Below are 25,571 nucleotides of genomic sequence, written 5' to 3'. Positions count from 1 at the left end.
AGCCCACTTCCACTAAGTACTCTCAAAAGGAGCAGTGTTTGCTATTATGGGCGGATTTGCTCACTGATTCCCCCTATTTTCAGGATATACTCTTAATGACACTTGAGCAAAAATCCACTTTACATACACCAGTTAACAATGACCAACCAGTGACAATTACTAATCAAGTCCCATAACTATATAACGCCGCAATCCCCCCCATAGCTTCCTCACTAAAGAACCCTGAATACCCGGTATCATAAATAACTCAATCCCCCATCCCATTAAATTTCAACACCACCTCAACCCCATCATCCTTTAAGATATAGCAAGCAGTTAATAACTCAGACAGTAAGCCAGTAATGAAAGCGGCCAATACGGCCTTATTAGAAACTCAGACCTCAGGGTACTGTTCAGTAGCCATAGCAGTCGTATAACCAAAAACTACAAGCATACCTCCCAAATAAATTAAAAAGACTATCAGCCCTAAAAAAGATCCCCCAAAATTCAACACAATTGCACAACCAATCCCACCACTAATAATACAAGCCCACCATAAATAGGAGATGGCTTTGTAGCAAAACCTACAAAACTCATTACAAAAACGATACTTAAAATAAATACAATGTGTTATCATTATTCCTACATGGAATTTAACCATGACCAATGACATGAAAAATCATCGTTGTATTTCAACTATAAGAAGATTAATGACCAACATTCGAAAAACTCACCCACTAGCTAAAATTGTGAACAACTCATTCGTTGATCTTCCCGCACCATCAAACATCTCAGCTTGATGAAACTTCAGATCCCTGCTAGGAGTGTGTCTCATTCTACAGATTCTAACAGATTTATTTTTAGCCATACACTACACATCAGGTACATCAACAACAGCCTTTTCATCAGTCACATCTGTCGAGACATCAATTATGGCTGAATTATCCGTTATATACATGCAAACGGAGCCTCCATGTTCTTTATCTGCCTATTTATACATGTAGGATGAGGATTATACTACGGCTCCTACATATTCATAGAAACATGAAATATTGGAATTATTATTTTCTTTTAAAGATTTATTTATTTATTTATTTATTTATTTATTTATTTATTTATTTATTTATTTATGATAGAGAGAGCCAGAGACACAGGAGGAGGGAGAAGCAGGCTCCATGCCGGGAGCCTGATGTGGGACTCGATCCCAGGACTCCAGGACCACGTCCTGGGCCAAAGGCAGCCGCTAAACCACTGAGCCACCCAGGGATCCCCTGGAATTATTCTCTTATTTGCAACCAAAGCCACAGCATTCATAGGTTACATCCTACCATGAGGACAGATATCTTTTTGAGGGGCAACAGTCATCACAAACCTACTCTCAGCAGTCCCCTACATCGGGAGCAACCTGGTCAAACGAATCTGGGGTGGTTTCTCGGTTGACAAAGCAACCCTAACACGATTCTTCGCATTCCACTTCATCCTCCCATTCATTATCGCAGCCCTAGCAATAGTCCATCTCCTGTTCCTGCACGAAACTGGATCCAACAACCCCTCAGGAATCATATCTGACTCAGACAAAATCCCATTCCACCCTTCCCTTACTATACAATTAAAGACATCCTAGGGGCCTTACTCCTAGTTCTAGTACTAATGTCACTAGTTTTATTTTCACCAGACCTACTAGGAGACCCAGACAACTATATCCCTGTAAATCCCCTCAACACTCCCCCACACATTAAACCTGAATGGTATTTCCTATTTGCCTATGTCCTCCTACGATCTATCCCTAATAAGCTAGGAGGGGTGCTTGCCTTAGTGTTCTCTATCCTAATTCTAGCAATTATCCCCTTACTCCACACATCCAAACAGCCAGAATAATATTCCGACCTCTCAGTCAGTGCCTATTTTGATTACTAACAGCTGATCTACTCACACTAATATGGATCAGAGGGCAACCAGTAGAATACCCCTTCATTATTATCGGCCAAATCGCCTCCATTCTATACTTTGCTATCCTCCTAGTCCCGCTACCAGCTATCAGTATTATCGAAAACAATCTCCTAAAATGAAGAGTCTTTGTAGTATATTAATTACCTTGGTCTTGTAAACCAAAAATGGAGACTAATTATCCTCCCTAAGACTCAAGGAAGAAGCACCAGCTCCATCATCAGCACCCAAAGCTGAAATTCTTCTTAAACTATTCCCTGATAAAAAGCCTCCTCTATTCATATATTGCAACAACTCTACTGTGCTATGTCAGTATGTCCAAAAATTTTCTTTCCTCCCCCCATGTACGTCGTGCATTACTAGTTTTCGCCATGCATATAAGCATGTACATATTATTATATACTTACATGTAGACATAAATTGTTTATTCTACTTAACTTTTATTTACTATCGGGAAATACTTGATTGCACGTCACCTAGTCCAATAAGGGCTTAATCACCATGCCTCGAGAAACCACCAACCCTTGCACGAAGTGTCCCTCTTCTCACTCCGGGGCCCATACTCATGTGGGGGTTTCTATATTGAAACTATACCTGGCATCTGGTTCTTACTTCAGGACCATACTTTTCTAACTCTAATCCTACTAATCTTCAGAGGTTCAGAGTTATCTTGAGGTCAATGTTTTCACTTGCATCTATACAAATCTCTCTATCCCAAGTCTCAGCATCTGTTTATTCCTTGTGTGGGTCCTGACTTTACAAGAAGAATCTTGCTAGGGTTGTGAATCCAGTCTTTTTTAAATCTGCTACCATTACAATGAAATCTCAGGCCTGATTCTTAGTACAATTGATTTTCATTAGGTGTACTGAAAATTGCAAAAGAAGAGGATATCTAAACTGCACTGAAGACGTTCTGATGTTGACACCAATCTCGAGTTGATCATTGACCTGCCTGACCTTGTCATTTCTTCTGGGTTTGTTTCTACAGACAATAGCTATGTGGCATTGGATAATGCCACAACCCTTATAATTACTCTTATCCACATATTATTCGAACACTACCTATATACCATATCAACTTATCAAAAGTTAAAGTCTAAATATTTTGATGCTACAGTATGCCATGTGTTATCCCCACTTCACTTAATACCTGTAGTGGAGTCTTTGTTGCTCTATAGCATGTTGATTGATTCAAATTTGGAATCACACTTTCAGTGAGGAAATGACACAAGAGAAAGAAGAAAGTACAGGGTGAGCTAATGACAGGTTTCCACTGTGGATAATTAGAATCCAAGTATTCTGGAATCTCTGAAGTTTTCCCTCTTGAAGAACAAAGAGTTGGGCTATTCTTCCATTGGCTCCCCTCCATTATTGCTTGATAGCTATTTTCCCAGAGCATTAATTCCCAGCCATACTATGTCCTACATTTCAAGAGATCCTCCAAGGATGGAGTTGCAGGCATCTGCAGCAAGAAGCCTTAGATTTACTGTCAGTTTCTTGTCCTTATCCCTCAAACCCTACTATATCTGTGTGCTCTGAATCCCACCTGACCTTATCTGTGTGTTGGAAAACCTCAGTTTTTCACCTATATATGGAAAACCCCAGATTTTCCCTACTATGGTTTCACTCCTGTGTGTCTTCTTTACTTTTACACTACTGCGTGTGTGTGTGTGTGTGTGTGTGTGTGTGTTGGTGGCTGAGGGGGTTCCCCACACCAAGAAATTTTCTGTAACACTAGCTATATGCCCTACAATTCAACTTAGTTCTGACACTATCTACCCAGAAATAGTATCAGATCCCACAGGTTAAGGTGTCAGTCCCAACAAGGCTGTCCACCCCATTTCAGATGCCAATTACAAATTCAGGTTGTCACCTATACTTCTAACCAATTGGCTATAAGTCAGAGATTCCCATGACCCCCTTCTCAGGTTCAATTAATTTGCTAGATCATCTTACAGAACTCAGGAAAACACTTTGCTTATATTTTCCAGTATATTAAAAAAAGCACACAATAAAGCATACAGATGAACATCCAGACAAAAGAGATGTGGAAGGCAAGGTATGTGAGAAGAGGCACAGAGCTTCCATACCCTTTCCAGGAATGCCTCTTTCCTAGCACCTCTACATGTTCACCAACCTGGAAGATCTCTGAACTCTGTCCTTGTGGGGTTTTATGGAGGCTTCATACATAAGCATGGTTCATTAAATCACTGGCCATTAATGGGCATCTGGCTGGCTCAGTGGTTGAGGGTCTGCTTTTGGCTCAGGTTGTGATCCCAGAGTCTGCTTCTCCCTCTGCTTAAGTCTCTGCTTCTCTCTGTGTGTATCTCTCATGAATAAAAAAAATCACTGGCCTTTAGTGACTGATTCAACTTCCAGCCTCTCACTCCTCCCTAGAGATGTTAGGGAAGAGGAAAACTAAAAGCTCCAACCTCCTAACCGCAAAGTTTCAGTTCTGGCAATCAGTCCCCATCTTTAGTTGGATTTTCCGAAAGTCACCTCATTAACCTAATAAAAGACACCTTTATCACTCTCATCACAAGAAATTCTAAGGGTTTTGGAACTGTGAGCCAGAAAATATGGATGGACGAAGACCAAATATACATTAGAAATGTATTTTGGTCATGTAAATGAGCAAATGTACGTTTCTTATAAATTATAATGCCATAATCTGTATCTCTGTACTGGTGGGCTTCTTTAAAAATATATGGAAGACCACTCTGCCCACACACATAGCAGGTTGGAAGGGCTTGGTGGGGATGGGAACACCACAACCCTAGGGAGCAACCCTCAATCAATGACAGGGAAATTGGCATGGATATACCTGAGCTCTTATGTCTCTGGAGTGTAATACTCATGAGTCACATGTTTTAACAATCTGCCAGAGATTCCCCTCAGGATTAAGCTTGTCTTCTACCTGACAACTGGCTTAATAATGTACCCTTTATTTATTACATTCCTCTGTGTATATCAATACACACACTCCCCTGCATTCCCCAAACTTTCCAGAAAAGCTAACAAACACCTTCATTCAAATCTTTGTCTGAAAGTCAGCCCCTGGAGGAACATAAACTAAGATGAAGTTTCCAGGGTGTTTAAGAATCATGATTGCTGAGAACATGTGTCCAGAGTACCAACAGCAACTCTCACAGAAAGGACAGGAAGAAAAAGAATACTATTGATCCTATCAGATAGCAGGGGCATGCATAAAATAGATCCAAAACATTGTGATGTGTCTCTTTTGGTATAGCCATTTTTGCTAAGGTCGTATTTTAATAAGCTCTAACAACAAAATCAAAAGAAAGTATTGAAATTTTAGTCATGTGATAGGGTCAGAAATGGGGTGAAATTTTCATTCCTTTTGTAGGAAAACTGCATAAAACAAAGAGCTAAATAGTTACCCAAAATCTACGCATTGGAAAAGGTCATACATGACCTTTGGCACCAATGTACACCCAATACCAACAACATCAGCACTGGACAGGAATTCTAGTTCTGGATTGGGAAGCCAGAGGGCCAGGAAAAGGTGACTGACATACTGTAGGATAGCCAGACAGGGAGGGGTGACCATGGAAAGAGGACAGAATCCTTGGTCCAAGGTGAAACTCCAAAGCCAAATTGTAAGACAGACTAGAAACTAATGATTAGGCACAATGTTTCAGGTAAGCAAGATGAATAAGCTCCAGAGTGCTGTGGTTCAACCTGAACCTATGGTCAACAACAATATTGCACTGTGGATATTAAAATCTATTAAGAGTTTGGTCTCATAGTAAGTGTTCTTGCCACAAGAAAAAGAATTTTTAAAAGAAATATAATGCCAATCTAATATTAAACTAATAGAAGTCTTTAAAAGAGGCAAAATTTTTTAGAGGCAGGAATGAAACGATGAAAAGTAAATAGGAAAAGTAACCAAATAGGAAACTTGCAAAAGAAAAATATGCTTGCTGAAGTTTTTTAAGATGCAAAGATAAAAATGAATAGTCTATTTAAAAAAAAGATGCAAAGAAAGTTAGCAAACTGTGAAAGGGACCCAATAAATAAAATATTTGTAAATTAAAAGGTAATAGAGCCAGAGAAGAGCCCTATGAGCCTATTAGTTTGTGCCTTTTGCTCCAGCACTCTGTACAATTTATCATTTGTCCCATACTTAAGTTTTTAAAATAAAAGCAATCCCACAGCATTTATTGTCTTCTGGTAATAACATAAAAGCAATCAAAACAATACGAACAAATGTTTTAGAATTACACTCCCAACAAAGGACATCTGAAAAAACAAACTACATGGCTTTCTCAAGAATTCCTCACTTCATCGATCATTTCTAGTTGGAGACACTTTGGAGTAGGGTAATGGAGTATCTCCTTTTAGCATGATCCGACCCAGTTGTTTTCTTGACTTTGTTTTAAAATGAATTTCTTCAGCGTCATCTAATAGGTTCATGTACTCATCAAAACCAATGATATAGCCCTCTATCTGCATGTTCACTTGCTCATTAAGCCATACTTGAATCTGAGATCTATTTTGCAAGTATCTCTAGCTGAGGTTGATGGGCTGAAAAATCACCTTCTGCACTTTTTGGCCCTGGCCACAGCACACCATAGTGGAATCTGAAAAAGACCATATACTACCTCAGAAAGCAACTTCTGGCACATCCTATATTTAAAAATTTTAATTAGTTGCATTAAAACATACCAGGATGAAAAAAAATAAAAAATAAATAAAACATACCAGGATGGGTTTGGTACTTTCACTTTGTACTTCAACTCCTGCCCAGGTCTTCTCTAGTTGTATGAGATGCTGCACTAAAACCCAACTGGCTTTACCCTACATTTCCCAGAAATAACAGGACTAATAACCTCTTTTGAAGGACAGTATCCAGGGAACTTACTGCAAAAACAAAGTGCCCTCATTAGTGAGTGGTTTGGGACATCTAGCTTTAGATGGTAGTAAAAAAGCAAAAATACTGCTGTTCTTGCCAGCTGTACCCATTAGCAGTACACAGCTCATGAGATATTCATGAAGCCTGTAAGCTGCCAGTTGGTGAAAACAATGAAGAAAGTGAGAAATTACAGCTTAGGTGAAACGTGTACAAAAAACAGAGACTGAGCAGCCCTGCCATAGAGCATGTAAAGAGTGGTCTGAATGTTCCTGATATGATAATTTGTCGCTATTTGTATGTGGTGTAAATCTACAACTAGTTATTTGTTTTATTTTTTTACTTTTTCATGATAAACCTTTTGTCATAGATGAGTTAAAAAAAATAAGTGTTTGGCAATAAAAAATTAAGTACTAAATTTTCATTTAAGAAAATTGATGATCGGGGGTCCCTGGGTGGTTCAGCGGTTTAGCGCCTACCTTTGGCCCAGGGCATGATCCTGCAATCCCGGGATCCAGACCCACATCAGGCTCCCTGCATGGAGTCTGCTTCTCCCTTTGCCTGTGCCTGTGCCTCTCTCTCTCTGTGTGTGCCTCTCATGAATGAATGAATGAATGAATGAATGAATGAATAAAATATTTTTTAAAAGGAAATTGATGATGAATATGCTTGTTGTCACTTACCATCTATTATGCAGGCTATGATAATATCACTGACCACATGAAAACCCTCAACCTAAATCTGCTATAGGAGCAGCAGCATCTACTTCAAAAGTTACTTGTTACTTTAAAAAATTAGACCTAAAGATGACATTAATGTACATCTGTAGAAGGTGCATTTCATTTTTATCTCTCAGTAGAGCATGTCCTTTAATTTTGGTCAAATACCTTTAGCTAGATTAAGAAAAAAGAGAGAAGATCCAATAAAATCAGAAATAAATGAGGAAATATTGCAACTCTTACCACAGAAATAAAAAGAATCCTAAGAGACTATCATGAACAAGTATGTGCCAACAAAATGAATAAACTGGAAGAAAATGGATAAATTCCTAGAACCATATAATCTATCAAGACTGAATCATAAAGAAATAGAAAATCTGAACAATATTAATAACATGTAAGGAGATTGGATAAGTAATCAAAAACCTCCCAACAAAGTCCAGGACCTGATGGTTTCACTGCTAAATTCTAAAGAAGAATTGATGCTAAATCCTTCTCAAACTCTTCAAAAAACTGAAGAGGAGGATACACTTCTAAACTCATTTTATGGGGCTAGCATGAGTCTAGGAAAGCCAGACAAAGACACTATAAGAAAAGAAAACTATAGGCCAGTATTTCTGATAAACATAGATACAAAAATCCTCAACAAAATACTAGCAAACCAAATTCAACACCATATTAAAAGAATCATTCACTGTAAACAAATGGACTTATCCCTGGGATGCAAAGATAATTCAACATAAGCAAATCAATCACTGTGATATACCATATTAACAGAATGAAGGGTAAAAATAATGTGATCATCAAAATAGATAGAGAAAAGCAATTAACCAAGTACGACGCTTTTTAATGATAGAAACAAACTATATATAAATGGAATGTATCTCTGCGTAACAAAGGCCATAAATGACAAACCACAGCTAACATCATACTTAGCAGTAAAAAATAGAACGTTTTTCCTCTAAGATCAGGAATAATACAAAGATTCTCCACTCTCACCACTTCTGTTCAGCAAAGTACTGGAAGTCCTAGCCATAGGAATCAGGCAATAAATAATAGGCATCCAAATCAGAAAGGAAGAAGTAAAATGCTAACATTTACAAGTTTTTTGTACATATACCAAAAAGGACTTGAAAGCCATTCATGTTGGGCCCCTTAGCAGAAGAAAATTCCCAGTATTATGACCTTAGATTTATGTCATATTTATCAGTCTTTCAAATAGAAAAATCAGTTAATCCAAATATTAGATTGTGTTCCCACAATTCATGAATTATAAGCAAAGCTTTTGGAAGTTCTTTCTGTTTGAAGATAAAGTAGCTGACATTATGATGTGTACTACTGAAACTTATTTTAAAAGATTAACATTGAGAATAAAAATTGGTAGTTCATAATATGAACACAAATTTTAGTGGAGTACCATGTTGCATTAAAAACAAATATTCTTGGGGCACCTGGGTGGCTCAGTCAGTTGGGGTATCAACTCTTGATTTAGGCTCAGGTCATGCTCTCAGGGTCTGGGATCAAGCCCCACATCAGGCTCCTTGGCCAGCAGGGAATCTGCTTGGGATTCTCTCTCTCTTTCTCTCTCTCTCTGCCCCTCCCCACCTTACTCTCTTTCTCTCTTTTTTTTCTCTGTCTCTCAAATAAATAAATCTTTTAAAAATATATTCTCATTAAAATAAGAAATCTGAAAAAAAATAAATCTGTGAAACAGAAAGAGAATTGGAATTGTTTGTGGTACAAGTCATAATTCAAATGGCATTCAAACAAGTGGAGCTACTTTACCAATCAAAATAGAAGCTGTAGGTGACAAGATTTGCAAAAATTTTTATATAAGCAGAGTAATTGGCCTACAAAATTTGTATGATGAACCTCATACTGGATACCAAAAAATACTTCAGCATGGCAATATACACTATCTCCCATTGCTTCTTCTCAATAGTCATACTTTAGATATGTTTGAATCTTTAAAGAACTGTTTAGGGCAGCCCCAGTGGCGCAGCGGTTTGGCGCTGCCTGCAGCCTAGGGCATGATCCTGGAGACCCAGATCGAGTCCCACATCAGGCTCCCTGCATAGAGCCTGCTTCTCCCTCTGCCTGTGTCTCTGCCTCCCTCTCTCTCTCTCTCCCTCTGCCTGTGTCTCTGCCTCCCTCTCTCTCTCTCTCTCTCTGTGTCGATCATGAATAAATAAATACAACCTTAAAAAAAAAAAGAACTGTTTAATAAATGAATTTAAATATACTTACTACTTACAGCCCATTGACAAGTCCTTGAAACAGGCAGAGTGACCTTCCTCTAGGGACTCAAGTGCCTTGATGTTGACACTTTGCTAAGGGTGAAAGTTAATCTTAGCCCTACCCCCAGGACCTTGTAAGTCTATTTTAACATATAAAAATTCCTTTGGAAAATTCCTTTATCTCTACCCCTCAAGATACGTGTTAGCAATCATCCCCCAATCATATCACTCACTGATATACATCTGAAGAGTCTCATAACTAAGGTTTTGACAGTTACAAATGACCTTTTCCTTAAAACGGCTAGCCCCCTCAAGATCCTGGAAACCTTGTTTCCAAAATTCCTTAGAGACTTAGGCTATCCCCAACCCCCTCCCAACTTGAAAGTATATAATAGACCACTCCTCATAACCCCAGTGAACTCTTTCTGCCCACAGGTCCTGTTCCTGTGCTTTAGTAAAACCACCTTTTTGCATCAAAGATGTTTCAAGAATTCTTTCTTGGCCATTGGCTTAGAAACCTAGCATCTTTCCTATATCAATTAAGGATTGATCCCTTAATCCATGGGATCTGATATTATCTCCAGGTAGTTAAGGTCTGAATTGAGTTAGAATGTAGGACACCCAGCTGGTGTCACAGAATGGCTTGGTGTGGAAAAATAGAATAAAGAACCCACACATGTGGTGACCAGAAGTGTCAGAAGTGAAGTGTTCTGTGTAATAGCAAAATCTCACAAACAGAGAGCTGGGTTAATTTTTTTTTTTTTTTTACTCAATTATTCTTCCTTTAAACAGCAAAGACATCATAAAAGATTAACAGGAAAAAAAAATGTTACAGTCAAGTCAACCCTGAATTTAGTCTTTGGCACACACTAAAATATCCACAGGTCCAGGAAGTATAAACAGTGGGGAAGAACATGGACTCTGGGACCAGGTGACTTGGGTTAGAATCTCAACTCTGTCTCTCTCTAGGTGTATGACTTTGGCCTTAGTTGTCTCATTTACAAAATGTAGATAATAAAAGTACAGTCTTTTTAAAAATTTTTATTTATTAATTCATGAGAGACACAGGGAGAGAGGCAGAGACATAAGCAGAGGGAGAAGTTGGCTCCCTGTGAGGAGCCTGAAACAGGGCTCTGTCCCAGAACCCCAGGACCATGACCTGAGCCAAAGGTAGACACTGAACTGCTGAGTGACCTCAATGCCCCAATAAAAGTAATCTCAAAAAAAAAAAAGTATACTCTTCATTGGGTTGCTGTGAAGCTTAAATATGTTAATATATAGTGTTTGAAAAGTGCCTAGCACATAATCAGAACTATATGTCTCTATCTCTAGAATTTTTATTATTGCTACTACTATTATTATTTTTTGTTATTTTCAATCAGTTCTCTGCGGTCACAAGTGAAACTAAGTTAAATGGTGATCTGGTGGGTAGATGTTCAACTTAACTGGTGCTAGTAAAGGCCACAGTTCTCAAGGCGATATTAGTGGTTTATAAAGGAGCATCTACTCAAGTCCTCCCCTGGGTCCCATAACTAAACTAATACCAACAAATCCAAATGGACATGGAAGAGAATTAGAAAGCAAATTCTTCCATCATTTGCATCTCCAGATTTAGAGCTAAGAATTCTGAGATAAACAAATGGAGTAAATTGGAAATGATGCATCAAAAACTTCCTCCTATGACATGAAGAGTGGGAGCTATCAAGGATCTGCCTAACAAATGCTAGAGAGACATCTCCCTCCAGACACCAAAGAGGGATAACAACTCAGGATGATGGAAACCTGCAATCCCCCAGAAAATGAATTGTCACCATTTGGCATCCTCTCGATTTTAACAATTACAGGCACTGAATGCATCGTTGGTATCATTGCAAATGGGTTCATCATGGCTATAAATGCGGCTGAATGGATTAAAAATAAGACAGTTTCCACAAGTGGCAGAGTCCTGTTTTTCTTGAGTGCATCCAGAATAGCTCTCCAAAGCTTCACAATGCTAGAAATTACCTTCAGTTCAACATCCCCACGTTTTTATAATGAAGATGTTATGTATGACACATTCAAAGTAAGTTTCATGTTCTTAAATCATTGTAGCCTCTGGTTTGCTGCTTGGCTCAGTTTCTTCTACTTCGTGAAGATTGCTGATTTCTCCCACCCCCTTTTTCTCAAGCTGAAGTGGAGAATTTCCAGACTGATGCCCTGGCTTCTGTGGCTTTCAGTGCTTATTTCCTTGGGCTACAGTATGCTCCTCTCCAATGACATCTACACTGTGTATTGTAACAATTCTTCTATCCCCTCTTCCAACTCCACTAAGAAAAAATACTTCACTAAGACCAATGTGGTCAACCTGGTTCTTCTCTATAACCTGGGGATCTTCATTCCTCTAATCATGTTCATCCTTTCGGCCACCCTGCTGATCATCTCTCTCAAGAGACATACACTACACATGGAAAGCAATGCCACTGGCTGCAGGGACCCCAGCATGGAGGCTCACATAGGGGCCATCAGAGCGACCAGCTACTTTCTCATTCTCTATATTTTCAATTCAGTTGCTCTATTTCTCTATATGTCCAACATCTTTGATATCAACAGCTCCTGGAATATTTTGTGCAAATTCATCATGGCTGCCTACCCTGCTGGTCACTCCATTCTGCTGATTCAGGACAACCCTGGGTTGAGAAGAGCCTGGAAGCGGCTTCAGCCTCAAGTTCATTTTTACCTAAAAGAGCAGACTCCATGACCGACATCCACAGAATACCAGAATAGCCCAACCAGAATAGCCCAACCTTTTTCTCACCTAGACCCCTCTCCTCCTACCTCCTTTTTTCCCCAAGCCTGATCTGATCCTTTTACCTGATATATTTTTTTATATACAGAAGCCTGATCTTTGTCTCTCTCTTTTGCTTCATGGGTACAATCAGAAGGATGTTTGACATAATATTTATTGAGCCTTCTATTTCTACTTCCCCTTGCTCCATCTAAAGCAGTGATTCTACACATTGGGATCTCTGGGAGAGATTTTTGAGAATACCAATGTCCAAGTCTGACCCTAGATCAATTAAGTCAGAATTTTCAGCTTTGGAACTTAGACAATTCTTTTAAGTTCTCAAGGTGATTGTTTTCTAAAACCTAAAACAAAAATTTTTAAGATGCTCAGACTGGCTTATAACAAGAGAAAAATTAAGACTATTTTGAGATATAATTTTTTACCTATAAGATTAGCAAAGATCAAAAAGTTTGGTAACACTGTGTGTGATTATGAGGACCAGGTAATCTCATGAACTGATGGAAATATTAATTGCTGCTTCCTCAAGTACAGTTTAGTAATGCTTATGAAGTATATACTTTTATTTAGCAATTTTACCTGGGGCGATTTATCTTATACTTGAGTACAAGAAAATAGATACGTACCAGTTACTTTTTGCAATATTTTGCATCTAAGATGACCATATTCATTATTAAATGGAGCAACATTGGGGGTAGCAACTAATGTTGAACCACCAATCTCCAGAAGCTAATCTATGATAAATTCACCAAATAAAAGTTATCCTACTTTCTCTTCTATCTGCAAAGAATTAGATTAAATTCCCCCTGAAATAGAGGCACTGTTTCTTTTTCTTTTCAAGAAGATGCAGAGACTCTTCTTAAAAGTTCTCATTTTCTGAACTTTAATGTCCATGGGCTTCTAAGACAAGATAAATAAAGGCAAAAGAGCAAAATTCAAAAAAAGCCCTTGTAATTTTGAAAATGCTTAATCCCAGAAAGAGGCACTACAGACCACTTGAGTCTATTCAGGGCAGGTCCTGGACTTCATACTGCATCGTTCCTCATGACCTGGAGGGCAAAGGGCCACCATCCTGAGAGAAGAAAGGGTGAACTACTACCCTCCTTGGTTTCATAACCAGTCTATAGGACAATCTGTAAACCTAGACACTTCAGGGGAGTCCTAACTGGGCCAAAGACATAACCGTGCTGGCCAGTAGTCCTCACATGTGCCATCCTTAAAATCTACCAGCAAGTAAATATGACTTGCTGTTGAAACCATGAAAGTCTTCCAGAAAGGAATAGGACTATTCCAGGTGTGAGACATACATCACTGTCTGTCATTTGATCTCTATCGAGGATTTTGTTGTTTAAAAAAAAAAAAAGTATTTGGTATTCAAAATGATGGCATGTTTCCTTGTACCTTAACAAATAGATTCTGAATAATATACTGGATGCTAAGAAAACTGGTAAACCTGTTTTGTAAACATTCTCAGGGGCTGAAGACATTAAGTCAGCAATTATCAAAACATAGTCATGGGCAGCTGGATAAAGAGCATCAAAGCCATCACCTATGAGAAAATATTGATGGAAATGATTGCTCACTGAGCAGCTCCCAAAACCGAGTAATGGATCATTGAGGAAGTACATGTCACACATCACAATTGTTTTGTCACTATTTCCTGGTAATGTAGAGGTTTATTTTCTTGTAAAATAGCCCAATTTCTACAAAGCTGTCTATGCCAAGCATCTTAACTCAATTCTCACATGTGGCTTTTTAAAAATGAGATTGTCAGGGTCCCTGGGTGGCTCAGTGGTTGAGCATCTGCCTTTGGCTGAGGTCAGGATCTTGGATCCTGGGATGGAGCCCCACATCTGGCTTCATGCTCAGCAGTGTGCCTGCTTCTTCCTCTCCCTCTCTCCCTCCCTGCTGCTTGTGCTTTCTCTCTCTCTCTCTCAAATAAATAAAATCTTTTTTAAAAAAAAAAATAAACATGAGATTGCCATTACTTACAAAAGAAATAATATTTACTACTTATTTCTAAATCTCCACCCAAAGATTACAGAAGTGAAACTAGAGTTGTTTCAAGTTTATTTTTATTTAATTATTATTACTACTATCAAAATAATACCAGCTTTTGGCCAAGAAGCAAACAAATGTTGAAAAAGTCTTTTGTGAAAATAAGTCTCCTGCCTCACCCTTATTTCCACCTCTCACAAGCAACAATTCTATTCATTTATGGCTTTACTTTTTGTGGTGGCTACCTTCAAAGCTCTGAATGCATGCACACACATGCATTGTTTTATCCCAAATTTTGAGAATTGCATTAATTTTAGCTTACTTTCATTGCTTTTATTTATTTATTTTTTATTTATTAATGAGAGAGAGAGAGCAGCAGAGACACAGGCAGAGGGAGAAGCAGGCTCCCTGCAGGGAACCCGACATGGAACTCGATCCCAGCTCTCCAGGATCAGGCCCTGGGCTGAAGGTGGCACTAAACCGCTGAGCCACCCAGGCTGCCCCCTCTCATTGCTTTTAAATTACTGAATGATCATTCTACATTTCAATGTCTTGCTCTCCATGTACAGTCAATGCCTACCAACTCTGCATTATATAAAAAGAGTATGTTGGTGCTCCTTATCCTTCCACTACTCCCTTTTCCTTCCTTCTTTCCTTCCTTCCTTCCTTCCTTCCTTCTTTCTTTCCTCCTTTCTTTCTTTCTTTTATTTATTTATTCATGAGAGACACACAGAGAGAGGCAGAGACATAGGCAGAGAAAGAAGCAGACTCCCTGGAGGACCCCGATGTGGGACTTGATCCTTTGACTCCAGGATTATGAACTGAGCCAAAGGCAGATGCTCAAGCACTGAGCCAGCCAGGTGTCCCTCCCTTTTCCACCTTCTAACTTTCTGAAAGCAACATGCTCCTTTTATACTGCCATATGCTATTCTGTAGCTATAGTTCAGTCTTCTGTGCTTTAGCTATGGATTTATTTATTTTTTTAAATTTTTATTTATTTATGATAGTCACAGAGAGAGAGAGAGAGAGAGAGAGGGAGAGAGAGAGAGAGAGGCAGAGACATAGGCAGAGGGAGAAGCAGGCTCCATGCACCGGGAACCCGACGTGGGATTCGATCCCGGGTTTCCAGGATCGCGCCCTGGGCCAAAGGCAGGCACCAAACCGCTGCGCCACCCAGGGATCCCTGAATTTATTTTAAATGTAGAAAATCAATAAATAGCATTTCTCATGTTATTAAAATTATTATTGGATTCAGGACCAAAAAGTGCTTTCCATTAAGTCCAATGACACCGTCCATAGACTCAGGTAAAAGGAGACTGTTTCCAGTATAAAACTCAAAAGCAGGGCAGCCCCGGTGGTGCAGTGGTTTAGTGCCGCCTGCAGCCGGGGGTGTGATCCTGGAGACCCCGGATTGAGTCCCACGTTGGGCTCCCTGCTTGGAGCCTGTTTCTCCATCTGCCTGTGTCTCTGCCGCTCTCTCTATCTGTGTCTCTATGAATAAATAAAATCTTAAAAAAAAACTCAAAAGCATTTTATTTTCTTACACTCCATCATTTACTCAACAACATGTAAGAGTTTAGTTTGGATTTATGATAATCCTGCTCAGTTGTGTTCCTTTATGTTGTTTTGACCTTCCACACCTCCCAGAGAAATAAGTATATTCCTTACCACCTACTCAAAGAATTCGGTATCTTAATCATGGTACTCTCAGTTAGATGTAATCCACTTTTTTTTCAGCAACTTTCGCAACGCCCTTCATCTCCTTGTTCCTTTCTTAACCAATGGCTCCTAACCCTAACTCATATTTGTCATCCACTGGAATGTCTGGGTTAAATCTATCAACCATTTCCTAGATCACACATCTTATTCTTCCTTTTATTATTTCCCCCATTACTTACTGGAACACATCCTTAAGTAAATTCCTCAACGAGGTCCTTTGGAAATGGAAAATGTTTTTATTTTGCCCTAACTCTTAATTGGTAGTTGATTGAATATATAATTCTAGGTCTAAAATAATTCACCTTAAGTAATTAGAAGAAACTTCATTATCTTTTCACATTTGTTATTGCCAATTGGAAGTGTGAAAGCAACCTGTGCCTTTTTCCTTTGCAGGTTTTTTTTTGTTTTCTTTCTTCAGACATTTTTAAAATCTTCTTTTCATCCTTAGTGATTCACCAGGAATGCACTAAAACTGCATATAACAGAAACCTGACTAAAGTGACCATATAATGCTATTTTTTAATGTAACATGAATTCTAGAGGCTAAAAAGAAATGGTCCTTCTAGCTTCCTGTCCGGCCACGTCTTGTTGCTGAGGTTCTTGTTCATTGTCATAGGATGGCTGCTACACACTGAGGCATCATCTCTACATTCTAGGCAGAACTGGGTCATATGAACACCCCCATCAGGAAATTTGTAAGAAGAATTTTTTTAATTTTTAATTATGCTCACTTCCTTCTTCCTGAGGAACAGGGAAAAATTATCATGGCTTAGGCAACTAGTATCAAAAGCTCCATTTGGTGTAAATTAAATAAAGCCAATTAAGGGCTTATCAATCAAAAGACCATGTCTTTCTTCAGCACTTGTACAATTTTCTTCTTTTTTAAAAAAATAATTTCTTCCTCTTTATTTTCTCTAAATTTGACCCCTAAAATTCCTTTTGGTCAAATTTTAAGTCTTCTGAATTAAACATCTCTCTTATCTTTTATCTTTTTCATCACTGATTTATGCTCAGCATTCAGGATATTATCTTGAATTCATCAGTGGTTTAGCGCCTGCCTTTGGCCTAGAGCATGATCCTGAAGTCCTGGGCTCCCTCCATGGGGCCTGCTTTTACCTCTGCCTGTGTCTCTGCCTCTCTCTCTCTGTGTGTCTCTCATGAATAAATAAATAAAATCTTAAAAAATAAAATAAAATAAAATCAGAGAACTTATACATAATATTTTTTCTTATTACACAAGAAACGCTAAGTCTATTTCAGAAGTTCCATCTTTGGCCCACAGTGTTTTATCATGGACAATCCTGAATTGCCCAAATCTTAATTTGGGGTCATAAAAATCCCCCAAACTGGTTTTCTTTTGGAAATTTCTAAGGAAATTTCTGAACTGGAACATTAACGCTATTGATAAAAGGCTTACCTTGTTTTTGTTTAATGCTAGTGTTTTTCTCACCTGTTAACAGACCTGCTAATTTTATTATGTGACTTACCCCTTGGGAAAGTTTATCAATCCTTCCAATTGATTAAACAGTGTCAATACCAAATTTCCTTTTCTCATTGGTTTTATGGGAAATTTCCAGAAAGCTTAAATTGGTGAAAATTGATTATTGGGATAGAAATGAGAGATTTTCATCAATAAACTAAGTAGTCAGAATACTTAAAGGAAAACATCTATATGGACCTCTCTGCATGCACTCCACACAGCTGTGTGCATGTCCTCACCATCATCTTGGGGAATTTTTTCAAAAGAATATAAGAAGAAATACAGAAAAGATAGAAGCGGGGTTTAGTCCAACCCAGCCAACTCTAACTTGCCTGCCAAGTAGATAAAAAGACATGGTGGTCGATTCCCTAAGGAGACTTGTGCCTATATCACCATGAAGACACTGCTCTGACCATGAAGAAATGGGACTCTGTACAACAAACATAGTTGCGCACATAGATGGAGCTGCTAGCACCAGGAGACTGAGCAAGAGAAGAGGCAGGCTAAGGGAGAAGAAAAGGCACCATGCTGAGCATAGGTGTCAACAGTGAGAAGAAAGAGAATTACAGGCAGTGACTCTATATAGGAAAGACATGGCTGGTGACTGGACATTTGGTTTGGAGATCAACCCAAACCACCTTCCTTCCGCCTTTAAGGAGCAGCCAGGCTCAAAGCAGGAGAGAAAATCTTGAGTGGGCTGAGTGTAACACGAAATGAGTGAGTTTACCCAGAATTCTGTTTTCACCCACCAGGTGGATTGGGGGAAGGGAGGGCTTTGCAGATACTAAACCAATTACTTTTAAATGTAAGTTGCTCTTCATACCCTCCATTTGCAAAGTTTAAAATTCATTCCCACTTTATGTGGGAGCTCACCTTGGATTCTGAAATATCCACACGGAGCATGTATCTGCACATAAACCAATTCTAACCCTGGACTGGAATTTGGAGTAAAATCATCTCCACGCTAGGCTCACCACCATCAAGAAACAAGAGACTGAGCCGTGGTGAGAATAGAGGAGATGGATTCTCAGATGCCACCACTGTCAGAAACAGAGATAAATTCTAGTGAGACTGACTTTGAGAGAGAAGAGCAGAATGCTTAAGATGCCCAAGGAGGTCCGAGATGTATTTTTCTCCCTCTCTCTGCATACTCTCCCTGAACAAGCCCCTCCATTCTCATTGCTCAAGTCTGCAAAAAGCCAGGGTCTTCCAAATTTGTGCCTAGCCCCTGTCTCACTCCTGAACCCCAAGCCCTCTCTATCTCCAGAGGCCCCTCCTTATCCCCTTTTTGGTCCAGATTTTTGCTGAACTAATGACTATATCTAACTATCCTCTGCCTTGCTAATGAAAGCTTGTTCGGTTTTAAGAACTATTATGGACTGGCATTTATAGCTGAGATTAAAAATAACCCCCACCAGACTGCCTGTAAGATGTGATTTCCTGGGAACCTGCAGGCCTTGGGAACGCAAATCAGAAAAGGATCCAATTGCCACCAACACTTACCAGAGAAAACTGCCATTTGCATCTGCACTCCAGATCCCGGATAGCTACAAATAAATCAGTGGCTCATTCAAACCAGAACCTGGCACAGATTGAAAGCCTGGGTGGAGGTGGATATGGAAGGAAGAGTGAAGAGGACACAGCTCTGGAAATTGGGACTGAGGAGTCCATGTCACTGCCAAAATAGAAGGCTAGACGGTGTATTCCCAGATATCTAACCATAGCTGACCTGGAATATTATGGACAGCATTCCTTCAGCTCAGTGAATGTGGTTTCCAACTGCCAGCCCTCCTGCCCCACCCAAAGATACACTCCTACACTTTTGTAAACTACACCCTTGCTAAGGTCATCCTTGCCAATGGCCTGTATACATTTTCAGGCCTGGAGCAAAACAGAAGGGATTTAACTGGAAACATGGTGACATTGTATGAGAGTAATACCCAGTGTGGGCACAAAGTAGAAACAAGAGTCCAGTTTTATCTTGCTTAGAAAAGAGATTTTTCTGAAATCACTTCTCTCCACATGCCTGCATGTGGTAATTCCCTTTCCATCAACCTTTATCTGACTCCCTAAATATCATCTCATCTCATATTTAATAAAATATCAATTAAAGAATCAAAACCCCTGGGCAGCCCAGGTGGCTCAGTGGTTTAGCACCACCTTCTGCCCAGGGCGTGATCCTGGAGACCCCGGATCGAGTTCCATGTCGGGCTCCCTGTATGGAGCCTGCTTCTCCCTCTGCCTGTGTCTCTGCTTCTCTCTCTCTCTCTCACTCTCTCTCTCTCTCTCTGTCTCCCTCTCTGTGTCTCTCATGGATAAATAAATAAAACCTTAAAAAAAAATCAAAACCTCCAATTCCCTTAAGATTATAATCTCTCCAAGATTCCATCAAAATCCTAGAGGAGAACACAGGCGACACCCTTTTTGAACCACAGTAACTTCTTGCAAGATACATCCATGAAGGCAAAAGAAACAAAAGCAAAAATGAACTATTGGGACTTCATCAAGATAAGAAGCTTTTGCACAGCAAAAGAAACGGTCAACAAAACTAAAAGACAACCTACAGAATGGGAGAAGATATGTGCAAATGACGTATCAGATAAAGGGCTAGTATCCAAGATCTCTAAAGAACTTATTAAACTCAACAGCAAAGAAACAATCCAATCATGAAATGGGCAAAGGACATTAACAGAGATCTCACAGAGGAAGACATAGACGTGGCCAACAAGCATATGAGAAAATGCTCCGCATCCCTGGCCATCAGGAAAATACAAATCAAAATCACAATGAGATACCACCTCACACCAGTGAGAATGGGGAACATTAACAAGACAGGAAATCACAAATGTTGGAGAGGATGCGGAGAAAGGGGGACCCTTCTGCACTGTTGGTGGGAATGTGAACTGGGGCAGCCACTCTGGAAAACTGTGTGGAGGTTCCTCAAAGAGTTAAAATAGACCTGCCCTATGACCCAGCAACTGCACTGTTGGGGATTTACCCCAAAGATTCAGATGCAGGGAAACGCAGGGACACCTGCACCCCGATGTTTCTAGCAGCTATGTCCACAATAGCCAAACTGGAAGGAGCCTCGGTGTCCATCGAAAGATGAGTGGATAAAGATGTGGTTTATGTATACAATGGAATATTCCTCAGCCATTAGAAATGACAAATACCCACCATTTGCTTCGTTTCCACATGGATGGAACTGGAGGGTATTCTGCTGAGTGAAGTAAGTCAATTGGAGAAGGACAAACATTATATGTTCTCATTCATTTGGGGAAAATAAAAGATAGTGAAAGGGAATAAAGGGGAAAGGAGAAAAAATGAGTGGGAAATATCAGAAAGGGAGACAGAACATGAGAGACTCCTAACTCTGGGAAACGAACAAGAGGTGGTGGAAGGGGAGGTGGGTGGGGGGTGGGGGGTAGGGTGTGACTGGGTGACAGGCACTGAGGGGGGCACTTGATGGGATGAGCACTGGGTGTTATGCTATATGTTGGCAAATTGAACACCAATAAAAAAAAAAAAAAAAGATTATAATCTCTCAAATTCTGAGCTGGTTTCCTTCAAAGTGACCTCTGTTCTACTGCTTCAACTTCTTGTCTCTATTTAACTTTCCCCGCTCAGGAATGCCACAAAAGTTGTCTGTATCAGTCTAGAGTAAGCTATGCTATTGCTACAGAATGCAAGGACCCTAACGTTTTGTTTTTAGAGAACACACTGAAGTATCTAGGGATAAAGGAGCATCATATCTGCAGCTTCCTCTCAAACAGTTCAGGAAAGAAGTAACATATATGTATATATATTTAGAGAGAGAAAAAAGAAACAGGCAATGCAATGAAATGGAATATTCGGGCAAAATGGGTGGAGGATATGCAGGAATCCTTTGTGCTCTTCTTGCAACTTTTCTGGAAGCCTAAATTAAGTCAAAAGAAAGAAAAGTTACCTTAGGTGCATGGTGAGCTTTAAAGGAAATAAAATCTATGAAAATATGCTCTATAAAGTGCTATGTAAATGTATTAAAACTAAAAGTTATACTATTTAAGGTATCCAGTTAAATTTATTTTCCTTTAAAAAAAATTTTTTTTTAAGTTTCAATGGCTTAAGAAAACACATTTATTCCTTGCACATTCCTCTGCAGGCCCAAGCATGCCAAGGGTAGCTATTCTCCACACAGCATCTGAGGGATCCAGGCTGCTTGGAGCTAATGAGCCACCATCTCAAAAGAGGCCCCAGGGGTTACTTCAGCAGAAGGTAATGGGAACTTGTGGAGTTGTCCCACTTACTCCTCTGTGTGGCAGGGAGGATGTCACACATCCCCTTCTACTCGCAGCCTACTGGCCAGAGCTAACCATACAGCCCCCAGCTGACTGTAAGGGGGCGGAAATGCAGAGAATGTGAAGCCAGGTTTGTGGAGTGTTCTTGTCTTGGCTCCAGAATCTCCTTGAGTTCCCGTTTTCTGCTGAACTAAAAACACTTTCTCAAAGTATGCAAAGGATGGAGCTCAGAGTGTGAAGAAGGAAAAGGGGAAGAAAGGTACATATCTTACTTTATTCTCTCCTTTCTCTTCATATCAGCTTCCCAGTGATCCAACTTAGACTCCCTACCAAACCACCAGTCACACAGGGGAGGTGGCTCTGCATTCTTTAGGGATCACCCAGAAGATGCCACCCTTCCTCAGAAATGTAGTGGCTTACTCTTTTCAGTATAAAAAACATTCCCCTTGGTCACGGGGATCAAAGACTTGGGGTCTTGATGGGAGAACAAATGAAGACAGCATTAAGGACAAAGAAAAGCCAAAAGTAAAGAAGAAGCATTTAACCGTTTTCAAGATCCACAAATATTGATCAACACCGACTTTGCACCTAGATTCTTTGCATTTAATATTTGCCACATCTCTTGTTTACACGTGTCCCAAGTTCTGGCCATATTAGAACAGACACATTTCAAAATCACACTATGGGACCAAAGGTATTTGTGAAATGAGAGCAAAAACTTTTCTGGGGATCACAGGATATAGACAACCACCCCCTCAAAACAAACAAACAAAAAAAAAAAAAAAAAAAAAAACAAGCGCCAAGCGCAAGGCTAATAATGTCCAGCATACCAACAGGGAAAAGCAAGCGTCCAGGGGGAGGATAAAGAAAGTGACCTTAAGGCAAGGGAGAAAATGAAGAAGGCACAGACCCCTTGGGTTTTACTGTATTTATGCCCCCAGAGATAGGTGATTTGGCAACTCTGGGAGAAGATCTGCATCATCAGGATCCAAGAGCTCACAGGTCACAGCAGCATTTCTCAGCCTCATTCCCAGAATAAGGATAGCTCCATTTCTCCCACCACACACTTTAAAGATATGGCACCAAAGTAGCCTCCCAGCTTTTTCTGTTACAACCCAAAGGCTTGGAGTTCCCTTCCCAGGGCTAACCTTCTCCATAATCTCCTGTGCTGCTTCTGGAAGCAAATCCATGTGACAGGGCACACAAGCACACACACAGAAAGGCAAGTTTTCATTTCCCCTCTCCTTCTGTTCTTCCACCTATCCCTCCCTCCTTCTTCCCATCTCTCCCTTCCTCTCTCCCTCCCTCTCTCCTTTCCTATTTCTTTCCTTCCCTCCTTCCTTCTTTCCCTCCTTCCCTGTTTTCCTTCTTCCTTCCTCCCTTCCTTCCAATATTCCTTCCTTCTACCTTTCCACCTTCCTTCCCTCAACAAATCACTTATGGAGAGCCTCATATGTGGCCAAGTACAATCTCTTTAATTTAGAAAATGAGACTTTACTACATTCAACTTAAAAGTAAAAGCACTTGTTCTCAGGTAGGTGGCTACAAATGCATGGGGAGAGACAGACTCCAGCTTCAGTTGGGTATTTCTGCCCAGGTAGAAGAGTTAAAAAAAAAAAAAAAAAAAAAAGATCCAGGGTCTCTTTGTTGCCAGACAATCCTGGGGTAAGACTTTGGGCATGAAGACAGCATGAGGTAAGCACATAAACAACATCCTACTTCCAAAATGTGCTGTGCACCTGCAGTAGAGTTTTAAAAGTTCATTCCTATTTAGAATCTAGAGAAAAGTGAATTCTGCTTAAGGCCCTTCCCCTGCCCATTATCTACCCATGTCAGCCATGAGTAGGGTTCCTCTCTCTGGACCTGCAGTTTATTTATTTTTTATTTTATTTTTTTTTAATTTCCAGAGAGAGAGGGAATAAGCAGGGGGAGGGGCAGAGAGAGAAGCAGGCTCCCCATTGAGTAGGGAGCTTGATGGGGGACTTGATCCCAGGACCCCAAAATCATGACATGAGCTGAAGACAGAGGCCCAACCAAATGAGCTATCCAGGTGCCCCCTCTTCTCCTACTTTATAGCTTTCCGAGGTCCAGTACTGATGTGGAAAACACAAAGTTTTCTTTGCTTTATTGCTTTACTGCATTACCTTCATTACCTGCTCCATTTTCCTTGACAAATCCACTCCACTCAGACACTTCAATGACTCTTTTCCTGCACAAAACACACATGAAGGGGCACCTGGGTGGCTCAGCCAATCATTCCACTCTTGGTTTCAGCTCAGGTCATGATCTCAGGGTCTTGAGATGGAGACATGCTTTGGGCTCCATGCTGAGTGTAGAGCCTGTTTGAGATGCATTCCCTCTCCCTCTGCTCCTCCCCTCACTCGCATGTGCACACTCATGCTCTCTCTCTCTCTCTCTTTCTAAAATAAATAAATAATAAATAAATAAATAAATAAACAAACAAATCTTTTTAGAAAAACCACACATCTATTTTTGGTGCTTCATAATTTGGTGCCCCCCAAAATTATTTTTCAACCCCTTGATAGAGTATATTTCTCATTGTTATATTCTTTAAATGGTCATTATAATTATATATGAATATACCACAATAATAAAAACTAGAGATAATTTTGGTATTAGCCTGATTGCCACTCGCAGTTTTGGTTTTTTTTTAAAGATTTTATTTACTTATTCATGAGAGACAGAAAGAGAGAGAGAGGTAGAGGGAGAAGCAGGCTCCATGCAGGTAGCCCAACATGGGACTCAATCCTGGGTCTCCAGGATCACGCCCTGGGCTGAAGGCGGCGCTTAACCACTGAGCCACCAGGCCACCCCCACTTGGAGTTTTAAATCTTGTGTGTGGCCTGTTCTTCTGTGTTTCTGGTCCCAGAAAAGAAGGAAGCAGGCTCATCTAGCCATGAGGGGTAAGACTTGGTTTTGGATATCTAATTGCTGTCCTCAAGAAACCCATGAAAGTTTTCCAGTTATAGTTTTAGGGTTCAGGCAGGCCCTATACTGACACGTTGGGAAGCACTTTGAAGTCTGACTCAGAGCCATGGAGCTGCAAGCTGCATTTCTCTCCATGCGGGGGCCATATGCCCCAGCTTCGCCTGCAAGCACAGATTTGAAACACTGTCTGCTTGCTTTTACCCACATGAATGTTGGTAGTTATCAGCCCAGGTCTATCTACCTTTTTCCCATTCTTTTCTCTCCTTCCTCTACCTCTCTCTCCAAATTTCTAGGCAAGAGCAAGATCATCCGATGTTCCTGGGAGAATCATGGGTTTTCTGAGGTCGCCACATCTCTTGGCCTCTGGATGCAGACACACTCAACGCTGCCATCTCTCTCTTCTTAGAGAGAGAGAGGAGAGCCTTCCTTCCTAGTCATGGGGTGATGTGATAGAATTTTGAAATCCTCTCTCCTCTAAAACCTTCTTGTACCAGGTTTATTCAATAAGCTGGGGTCTATGAGGGACCACGAGCAGTAACTTTTTCTCTCCCCATCACTGCCTTCAGTTTTACTGATTAACAGCCTCTCTTCTAGCCATAAGTAACCTTCCA

The 25,571-nt window shown here is 40.1% G+C and overlaps 2 protein-coding genes and 1 pseudogene across 38 annotated transcripts in view; 1 reads left to right on the top strand and 2 right to left on the bottom strand.

Moving 5' to 3' along the window:
* Positions 1–25,571, bottom strand: part of KEL (Kell metallo-endopeptidase) — a 294,970-nt gene that overhangs the window by 213,757 nt on the left and 55,642 nt on the right. The gene's annotated exons all lie outside the window — the stretch shown is intronic.
* Positions 6,245–7,126, bottom strand: LOC106559813 (annotated as a pseudogene).
* On the top strand, positions 11,530–12,492 carry TAS2R39 (taste 2 receptor member 39). The gene has a single exon (NM_001145498.1). It carries the CDS (start codon positions 11,530–11,532, stop codon positions 12,490–12,492), a length of 963 nt encoding a protein of 320 aa, NP_001138970.1.

The sequence above is a fragment of the Canis lupus genome, chromosome 16 (genome assembly GCF_011100685.1).
Source record: "Canis lupus familiaris isolate Mischka breed German Shepherd chromosome 16, alternate assembly UU_Cfam_GSD_1.0, whole genome shotgun sequence".
NCBI classification, from domain to species: domain Eukaryota; kingdom Metazoa; phylum Chordata; class Mammalia; order Carnivora; family Canidae; genus Canis; species Canis lupus.
The sequence above is the reverse complement of the archived record's forward strand: the minus strand, read 5'-3'. Positions and strand labels throughout refer to the sequence as shown.